The 10,521-nt window shown below is 43.9% G+C and overlaps 1 protein-coding gene across 1 annotated transcript; it reads right to left on the minus strand.

Annotated features, from left to right (window-relative positions):
* Nucleotides 1-592: 592 nt before the first annotated feature.
* Nucleotides 593-7,559, minus strand: LOC132226483 (beta-defensin 130B-like). The gene is made up of 2 exons (XM_059681120.1): nt 5,961-7,559; nt 593-774 (listed from the first exon to the last, which is right to left on the minus strand). Exons 1-2 carry the CDS (start codon nt 6,016-6,018, stop codon nt 593-595), a joined length of 240 nt encoding a protein of 79 aa, XP_059537103.1. The 5' UTR covers nt 6,019-7,559.
* Nucleotides 7,560-10,521: the final 2,962 nt, after the last annotated feature.

The following is a 10,521-nucleotide window of genomic DNA, read 5'->3' on the forward strand; positions in this document are numbered from 1 at the left end:
AGGAAGAGCCAGGACACATTGAATTCTCTGCTCCTCTGCTTCCCCCTCTCCAGTGTTCCCAAGGAGCCTGGCTGCAGAGGGCAGTTCTGTCCTGCTCCTCCAAGGCCAGGGGAGGGGCAGGGGCCACAGCCACAGGGCAGGCATGTGCCTCATCCCGGGTTTGGTGTTAGCCAGACCACGTGACTAGCCCACCTCAACCCCCATCCCCCAAGCAGTAATGAAATGACATATGTTCAGAATCAGATGAGGAAGAAGGTTGCTATTCCACTTCAGTTCATCCAACAGGGCCTCCTGCTCTCTACACCTATATTATTTTACACATTTAAAATGTTATCTTTATCTTTAAAAAAAAATAAGTCATATTTTCTACAAAAATGTTTAGGGTATGAGATTCCTCTCTTATTTCGTTGAGGCTTGTTGTGCGTGAGAGGCTTTGTACGTGCGGTGTCCACAAGAAATCCCTCAGGGATCAGTACACCCAGAAGCAGGACCTTTATTTCCCGTCAAGGAGTGAGCACAGGTAGGTTTGACAGGAATCTGCCAAATGCATCCGTGTGTCCTGGTGTCATAGGGCCCGACAGGTTGCGTCCTCCTAAGGAGACTTGGACTTGGGAGCTGGCGTTGCATAGGGAAACAGTATCCACCACCTCCGACAACATTTCTGCTCGTCGTTACACACCCCAATGGTGTCGTCCGTGGAGGTGCAGCCCCCGGGCTTGCAAATGCCTTTCAGAAGGACACACTGTTGTTTACCTGGGATAAGGCCAGCCCTTGCTGCACGGGGAGAGATTGGACAAGGCCATTAAGTCCCCATCACATTCTGGTAATGCAAATAGAGCAGTACATTTACAGAAAACTGGCTTTGGGATGAAAAATCAGACTCTTAGGGCAAAAGAGTGCCTTTGGGGGAGGGCCAGAGACTGTGGGACCAAACTCATGTGGAGAGGGCAGTCCACGGACTTCTAGAAGCTTGGAGAGAGTGGTCCTCTGCTGGGAAGCACACTTGGACACGTGTGGGGCAGTGTGTTGTCACTGTGACCGGGGAGGTGTCCCTGGTGTGTAGTGGGTAAAGCACAGGGTTGTTAAACTTTCCACCTATTGAATTTTCCTGGAAAAACATTCTCACCTCCTTTTCAGACAGTCTAGGAGTCCTTCAGTTTCCACCTTCCCTAGTTCCCCATTTCGGGACTATGCAAGGAATACATTTTCTACGTTGTTCCAAGCCCCTTAAATGTAGATACACAGAGAAGATTTCTCTCAAAGTTAAAAAGTAGTTTTCCTTAAATGCATCCATATGTCTTTTTCATTCATTTGGCTGAAGAGAGGCATGGAACTGTATGCTCCAACACTGTAGTTCCCTTTAGTCTCAGTACCTGGATCTCATTCCGTCCTCACACTAGCCCTTTACTAGGCCCCTGGTATAACTGGTTCGGGAAAGACAAACCAAGCTGGTCTTAACTGTTGTGGAAGAAAGGGGACCTCATGGCTTCAAATGCCTCTGAGGGCCTCCTGTCTCCGTGGCAGGAAGGCTCACTCTGCTCCAGATAACCCCTGTTCTCCACCGTTTCTTCTTTTCCTGTGGTGAGGACGCTGGACGTGAGGTCTACCCTCTTACATGTTTTAGTGCACAGTTCAGTAGCTTTCACGCCAGGTTCAGTGTTGGCAGGCAGATCTCTGGCACTTCCTCATCTTGTGTAATTGAAACTCTACACCCGCTGAGCAGCAGCTCCCCATCCCTCCAGGCCCTGGCAGCCAACCTGCTGCTCTGTGGTTCTATGATTTTTACTATTTGGACACCTCGTGGCAGTGCCATCCTTCAGTATTTGTCTTCTGTGACTGGCTCAGCTCACTTGGCATCACGTCCCCCTGATTCCCAGCGTCGTGCACCCTGTCCACCAGCCTCACGTCCATTATCATTGGCCTCAGTGGTTTCCAACTGTGAATTCCCGGCCCTTCACACCTTCAGTGATGCACTTGCCGCACCACCTTTGCTGATGCTACCTATGCGTTGGGAACAACAGATTCATAACATGAGGTTTGGACTGAGTGCCTGGAGTAGAAACGTCCTTTGGGAGAATAGAGAAGGGGCCTCATCCAATGAGCGGTGGAGACACAGGGCAGCAGAGGGTTGGGACAGTACACGCTTTCAATCCCGACGTGATGCTGACCCAGAGAGCCCATGCAGAGCCGGAGCAGGCTTATTTACCTTTAGATCACGGCAATTGCCAGGTTGCAAAGGAAGGAATTTTGACTTCCTAAGTCCGCGTGATTGTTCTTATACCCTCTCTCTCTTCTCACATGGTTGCTGGTGGTTTCTCAGGCCCAACTCCATGTGTTCACCTCAAAAGATGATTATCTCAAGATCGGGAAAGAAGGAGGCTAGTATGTACCTGAAACAACTCCTATGGTGGAGCCAGGAAGAGAGAGAGAGAGAAAGGATCATGGAAGTCATGAAACAAAGGGCCAGACCGTCAAGGACACCCGCCTTTCAGGCCTGTGGGCTGCCTGGAATCTGCACATAGTCCTGCTTTGTGTGTGTTACCCACACACAGAATAAAGTGTGACTGCCTTTCACTCCTTGTCCTTTAAATGCCCTCCTTCCCCCAATCAGCATTGGTGCCATACACCTTGTACTTGGGCGTCATTTCATAAGAGCCTTGGCACATTTCCTCATGGAAATGAGTGCTCATAAGAAGGTCATCTTACAGTCCCAGAGCTCTCAAGTTCCTTCTGCATCAGGGTGTGACATTGCCTCCTTCTTTCAAAGGAAAACACTTAGATTCAGGTTTCCACCCAAAGGCAGGCCTCAAGGAGGTCTCTCTAACCTTGAACACAGACGATGGCCATGTGCAATCCCCAGTTCCTTTTCGTTGACTCATTCAAATCTACAATTACATGCTGATCCGTGCAATCATTTCACTAACATCTGTCTTTTATATCATGGAAGTCACTTTATTGTGTTCCCCGTTGGGTCCCAAGGTCTAACACAGTCTTTGTTAAATAACAGGTGCTCAATAAATGTGTCTTGCTGTTGAATGCAGTTATTCTGATCCCCTCCCCTCCACATTTTTTCTCTTATTCCTTCTTAAAACCTCTTGGCTTCAGCCTAGTTTTGACAATCTGGTCCCTGCTCTTGGATGGATTATTCTATCTGTAGGTGTCCAGTCTGGTTATGACTGTTAGCTTTCCTCAATCTTTGACCTAGATTTCCTAGAATCCTATTTTCTCATTAGTTATTTCTGGTCTTTGCTCTAGAACCACCTTTTTATCTTGGTTTTCTTCCCACTCTGGGACTGAACCATTGCCGTATCTATTTTTCTGCCATAAGGGTGGGTCTTGGCTAGACCTTTACTTCTTCCAATCTATCCCTCCTTAACCTTTAAAAAAAAAAAAACAGATTCATAACATGGGCTGTGACTTTGGATAGAGACAATAATTTAAGCTGAGCTGAATTTAGCTTAGGTAGTGGAGGACAAGTAGAGACAAAAATATACACTCATCGGCCATTCTGACATATGTATCTTGGGCAAGTGCTTTTAGCTATCTAAAAGTTGATAGCCATTTATCTGATTTTCAGGAACATAGATCATGAAATTCTAAAGACTAGCATAAACAGTCCAATAATAATACCAGAACATGAAGCCAACTCAACAGGCCCACATTCAGCACTGAAGGAGAGGAATTTGGAGGAATGTGAAGTAAGATGTGTTTGTGTCTTCTGAAAGAGAAAACTTGAAAATCTCCTTAGGTTCCTCCACATCTAATTAGGAGACTGGGGAAAAGGGCCTGACAGAAATTGGGATTACCATTCTATGGGCATACCCACGTCTGTAGATTAATGGAAACAACACTGACCCAAGTGAAAGATATTTGGTTCTAGTCTTAGTATTTGCCGCCACCTATGTGACTTGCATAAAGACATTCTCTATGTGTACAAGAATTCTTTTATCTGTAAAATTAAAGGATTAATCATTAAATTGCTTTCTAGTTTTAAGTCATTAACATCACACAATTTTACATTAGGTGTTACTACAAGTGTGTCTTTCCACACCTTTCTCTTCTTGTGACAGAATTGAAAACCGAATGAGAAACATATGAACTCCGGGAGGAGAAAATCATCTGTCTTGTAGATCCCAATATATCCATGGATTAGGCAATGATCAAACAAAGGAGCATCTTTGATTTCATTGAAGTTAATCTTAGAGATGAACCAGGGAAGAGAGAGAGTCATCCAGACTCTGTCTATGCTCAGTGGCCACACTCTTATTTTGAGGGATCTGATCATCCTGTCACTAAAAGTGGAGAAAAGGATTTTGTCAGTTCTTACAAAAATCTGGTTGAAGGTGACCACATTCCCTTTTCTTTTTGATTCTACATGTTAACAGTCAAACTTCTGAACCATGGGTCCTGAAGATGTAACTCAGATTCTTAAAGTTCTCCTTTCATATTTTGTATTTTGCTTAAAATTTTGCCAGTGAAGCTTTATTCCTCTGTTGATGCTTTTTCCAAATTCTGCTCCCTATTTGTTTTTTTTTGTCTTTGTTTTTGTTTTTAAATATATTTTTATTTATTTCAGAGAGGAAGGGAGAGGGATAGAGAGATAGAAACATCAATGATGAGAGAATCATTGGTTGGCTGCCTTCTGCATGCACCCTACTGGGGATCAAGTCCGTAACCCAGGCATGTGCCCTTGGCCAGAATCAAACCTGGGACCCTTCAGTCCACAGGCCGAAGCTCTAGCCACTGAACCAAACTGGCTAGGGCACTATTTGGTTTTTATAACTTGACACAATCTTCTCTTGTTGAGCTCTGCCTTATGCATCTAACTTCTACCCTTCACAAATATTCCTCACCATTTGACTCTACATCTTCCATTCACTAAACCAATGGTTGGCAAATTCATTAGTCAACAGAGCCAAATATCAACAGTACAACAATTGAAATTTCTTTTGAGAGCCAAATTTTTTAAACTTAAACTATATAGGTAGGTACATTGTTATTAACTTAATTAGGGTACTCCTAAGCTGGCCTTTGCTAAAAACGTCCTCAATCTGATTGAGGTATGTTCACTGAGATTGACCTCTTCCAACTCTCCCATCCACACTCGTCTTGTATACTTGTTTCGTCTATCTCCTTTCGTTCATCCTCTCTCTATGTCCAAAGCATCTCAACATACCTTTCTCAATCCTCAACACTACATCTTCTTTCACTCCACAACGTTCCCTAAAATTAACTTAATAAACTTTACTTAAAGTTTTAAGTCTTAGTTAAACTATAGGTATGTTGATTAAAACTTGATATCATACTTAATAACGATATTATTTATTGATAAAATTAAATTCCTTACAATTTACGCACCTCCCCCGTGCTGCATATCTCGTGGCCTGCCTGTGCCGCGTCTCCCGTCGCCAGACCAACATCCCCCACTTATTCTAATGCCACTTCTTCAAAATAGACTCGCCCAGGCTGAAAACCAACTTCGACGCATGGGCCACGAAGTTTCAATCGCACTGTATGTGCACGCCCGCATGTGGTATTTTGTGGAAGAGCCACACTCAAGGGGCCAAAGAGCCGCATGTGGCTCGCTAGCCACTGTTTGCCAACCACTGCACTAAACCAATAGCTGCTATTTTCACTCTCCTTTTGAGGGATTGTGGCCCTGGTAATAGCTATTTGATTTGTATGCTAATTCTTAAGTCACATGTCCAAGCTTCTTCACCTCTCTCTCTACTTGGGCCACCTTTTCTAATCATGGAGCTCTTGGGTCTTGTTTTCTGTGGATGGAAATCTTTGCCCTGCTTTGCAATGTTGTCCTCATCCATTCAAGGGAGATGAGAATGTTGCAATTCTGATTTCCTGAAGGCTATGCAATAGGGTCTGAGTGAAGATGGCCACGGAAAAGCTGAGCATACCAGTAGGCCTCCTAAGAAACCAAGCTCTATGATTATTCACCATCTTACCTTTTGGTATTACAGTCGCAAAGAAGAGGAGCATAGGAAGCAGGGGAGGGAGTCTCATGGTTGAATGCCCAATAGAGAGGAGAGTGATCAGGGGGAGTGGAACACGGGGCCTTTTATTAATTTCTGGAGAACTGACATTCCTCTTGGTCAGTGAAGCTTAACAAGTAAGAAAATAGAACAGCTTCTGTTGGAATATCTCCAAAATGTGGAATCTTTAAACTTGGTGACAAATTAACCTAATTACAGGAAACCAGATAACCAACCCTTCATTTTTTCTATGGACACTCCAGTTCTTCAGAGGCCAGTACCTTTGACCAGTCCTTTGAAGACCAGGAGGTAGGCTTGTCAGTGTAAAGTGCTTTTACCAAAAGTCCTCTGGCTTGCAAGGGGGCTCTTCCACAACGCACTCTTTCCCACAAGAGGGAGAAGAGATTGCCGAAGGATCTTTTTTTTTAAGCAAAGCACAAGTTTAAATTATTTCATAAAAGAGAGGATAGTGTCACATATGTGCAATATTCTTAATAGCATCTGAAAGGTAGATACTTAGTTCACATAGAAAGCTAACATTTTCTTGTCTTTTATCAATCCTTTGTGTAACTGTCCTACATGACAAGGATGGTGAGATTGGGCGAGTTAAAATATTAGAAATACAGAGCACAATATTTCCTCAATAGCCATCTGTATGTCTAGTCAGCTGTATTTGAAAAATCGATTTAAAAAAAAAAGAGAGACTGTATGTCTCCAACTTAAAGAGACTCCTTAGCCTCCCAATTTTCCCCAACATATCAGAACAAGCTATTAAAATTTAAGAAATGCCTTTGGCCAAGAATTGATTGACCTAAAACCAAGTCATCAATGCTACTTTTCCTACTGACCAATGGCTTAATGACACATTCATATATATTCTTTTTTGTTGTTATTGTTTATAAACTTTCTTATGCAATATCAGCTTTTTGGGGAAAATGTATATAGTTTTGTGTCTTCTATTTTGATGACTTTTCATCATTTTGATGTTTGTTAACTAATTTCTCCTGTGATCTGTTTAGGGGAGTATTGCTTAATTTTACATACTCATCAGTTTCCCAATTTTCCTTCTGTTGTTGATTGCTAGTGTCATAGCATTGTGGTCAAAGAAGATACTTGATATGATTGCAATCCTCTTACATTTGCTAAGACTTTTTCCCCCCTGTGGCTTAAAATATGATTTTTACTAGAAAATATCCCAGGTATACTTGAGAAGAATGTGTGTTCTGCTGTTGTCAGATAGAATCTTCTAAATATATCTGTTAGGTTCATTTGGTACAGATATTATTCACATCTTCTGTTTTCACATTGATTCTCTGTCTGGATGATTGATCTATTGTTAAGAATGGGACATTAAAGATCCAAATGACTGTTGCATTACTGTGTATTATTGCTGTTGGTTCTATGAATTTTTGCTTTATACTGGTACATGCATATGCTTGATGTTGGGTACTTAAATATTTACAATTTTTATATCTGATTGATGGATTGACCTCTTTATTATTCTATAATGACCCTCTTTGTCTCTTTGTACCACTTTTAGTTTAAAGTCTGTTTTGTCTGATATAAAGAATAGCTAACCTTGTTTATTTTAGTTACCATTTGCTTGAAGTATCTTTTTCCATTCCTTTACTACAAAGTCTATGTGTATCTTTAAAGCTGAAATGAGTCTTTTGTGGACTGAATATTGTTGGATCTTGCCTTTTAAATTCATAGAGCCATTCTGTATATTTGATTACAGAATTTAATCTATTTATGTTAACACTAGAGGCCCGGTGCACAAAATTTGGATAGGGTCCCTAGGCTGGCTGACAATCAGGGCCAATCTGCAGGGCGACAAGTGGGGGCAATTGGAGGCACCCATCTTGTCCAGCCTGATGCCACCTGCTCACTGGCCCTGACCCCTGCCACCACCGGTCACCTCCCTCTGCAGGGCAACCAGGGGTATGATGGGGGGAGGTGCTGGCACCTGCCTTGGCCCAGTTGGGGCCTGTGGGCTGGGGGAAGCTCCTGCATTGAGCATTTGCCCCCTGGTGGTCAGTGCATATCATAGCTACCAGTCATTCTGCCCTTTGGTCAATTTGCATATTAGGCTTTTATTATATAGAACTAGTGCACGAAATTCATGCACTGGGGGGTGGGGTTCCCTCAGCCCAGCCTGCCCCTCAGTCCAGGAGCCCTCAGTGGATGTCCTACTGACGGCCACAGTCTGGCAGCAGAGGCTCGGAGCAGGTGTCGTGTGTGTGTGTGTGTGTGTGTGTGTGTGTCCCAGCTGGGGGTCTGCCCCCAGCCACATTGGAGGCTCAGAGTAGGCTCTGTGTGTGTGTGTGTGTGTGTGTGTGTGTGTGTGTGTGTATGTCTGGAGACTTGGAGCAGGCGCCCCTCTCTGTTGATCTCTCAGGCTCCTGGCCTCCACTGCATGTTGTACTCTCCCTTGAGCTGTGGCCAGGGTGGGGTGCTGCCTGAAGGCCGGCCTTTCCTGCTCTGGAATTGCCATGGGGTCCCGGCTGGGGGCAGGGCTTAGGTGGCGTGGGGCTTAGGCAGCACACGGGGGTCCCAGATGGGGGCCGGGCTTAGGCAGCACACGGGGGTCCCTGATGGGGGTGGGGCTTAGGCAGCACACGGGGGTCCCAGATGGGGGCCGGGCTTAGGCAGCACACGGGGGTCCCTGATGGGGGCCGGGCTTAGGCAGCACATGGGGGTCCCAGATGGGGGTGGGGCTTAGGCAGCACATGGGGGTCCCAGATGGGGGCGGGGCTTAGGCAGCACACGGGGGTCCCTGATGGGGGCGGGGCTTAGGCAGCACATGGGGGTCCCAGATGGGGGCGGGGCTTAGGCAGCACACGGGGGTCCCAGATGGGGGTGGAGCTTAGGCGGCACATGAGGGTCCAGCCTAAGCCTTGCCGCCCAGGGCTGCAAATAGGGCCCAGATGGCAGCTCGCGCTGTCCCGCCCTGCCTACAGTATGCAAATTAGCCACCAACTTTGTTGGCGGATAATTTGCATATCGCGCTGATTAGCTGATTGGAGGCATAGCGAAGGTACGGTCAATTACCATCTTTGTCTATTATTAGATAGGATGATTATTGCTATTTTGTTAATTTTCTGATGATTTTGTAGGTCCATTATTTCTTGCTTATTATCTGGCTGTCTTCTTTTATAATTTGATCTCTTTTAGTATCAGTATGTTTGAACATCAGGTTCTATTCTGTGATTACTACAAGGTTTTTTTCCTGGTGGTTACCATGAGACTTACATAAAGTATATTAAAGTAGAGCACTTTATTTTAAACTGATAGAACACGCGTAGCCAGTGTGTCTCAGTGGTTGAGCATCGACCTATGAATCAAGAGGTCATGGTTCAAATCCTGGTCAGGGTACATGACCAGGTTTTGGGTACAGGAGGCAGCCAATCAATTATTCTATCTCATATTGATGTTTCTGTCTCTCTCTCTCTCCCTCTCCCTTCCTCTCTAAAATCAATAAAAATATATATTTAAAAACAGTTTAAAAATAAACAAATAAAAATATATTAAAAATAAATAAATAAACTAATAGAACATAACTTCAATACTATTCCTAAACATTTGTATGACAGTGAATATATCTTATTTAAAATATGACAAATTTTTTAAAATACCCAAACCACCAAAGCTTACTCAAGTAGTTATCGATAACATGAATAGTCCCGATATCCCCAGAGAGTGGAGAGGGTGAAGGAGCTTTCCGACCACCATTTATGCACTTAGTTCCTGGCCTACAGCCTATCTCCACTGTTTTAAGGTCAATTTTGCCCTAACCCTTGTCAAGATGGTATCACATTATGTAGAAAATGTGCACACTCTGAGAATAAAAAAATAAACATTGCATTATATAAATAAAAAATGGGGTCCTCACCCAATTTTTCTAATCATCAAAATTCAATACATGAGTGAAAACTAAAACTATTAAGATCTACTTTGAGGGATGTGACATCAGGAAAGGAAAGTGAGAACTTCGAACAAGAGGGGAAAAGATGGAACTTGAAGTCAGAAGTTATGAAGTATCCCAATCGCTGTGTACAAGGAGTACTGACAGCATGCTCTTCAAAGAGGTCAATATATAGTCACAGTGAAATTCCAGTTCCATGAAGAAATGATGTGCCTAGGGCAGTGGTCAGCAAACTGCAGCTCACGAGCCACATGCGGCTCTTTAGCCCCTTGAGTGTGGCTCTTCCACAAAATACCGACTTCTGCGCATGGGCCACGAAGTTTCAATCGCACTGTACATGTGCGCCCGCACGTGGTATTTTGTGGAAGAGCCACACTCAAAGGGCCAAAGAGCTGCATGTGGCTCGTGAGCTGCAGTTTGCCGACCACTGGTCTAGGGCAGTAAAAGCTTGGGGATCTAAATGATCATAATGTTTTTCATAGGCGTAACATCAGAATCCCTTTGTTAGTTGAAGTTGTATCTTTTAGATATTTAATATACATTTCTGTTGATCTTCAACCTCTCACTCTCTCTCCTTTCTTGTTTTCATCTCTTTATGATCATCTGCTG

The sequence above is a fragment of the Myotis daubentonii genome, chromosome 2 (assembly GCF_963259705.1).
Source record: "Myotis daubentonii chromosome 2, mMyoDau2.1, whole genome shotgun sequence".
NCBI classification, from domain to species: domain Eukaryota; kingdom Metazoa; phylum Chordata; class Mammalia; order Chiroptera; family Vespertilionidae; genus Myotis; species Myotis daubentonii.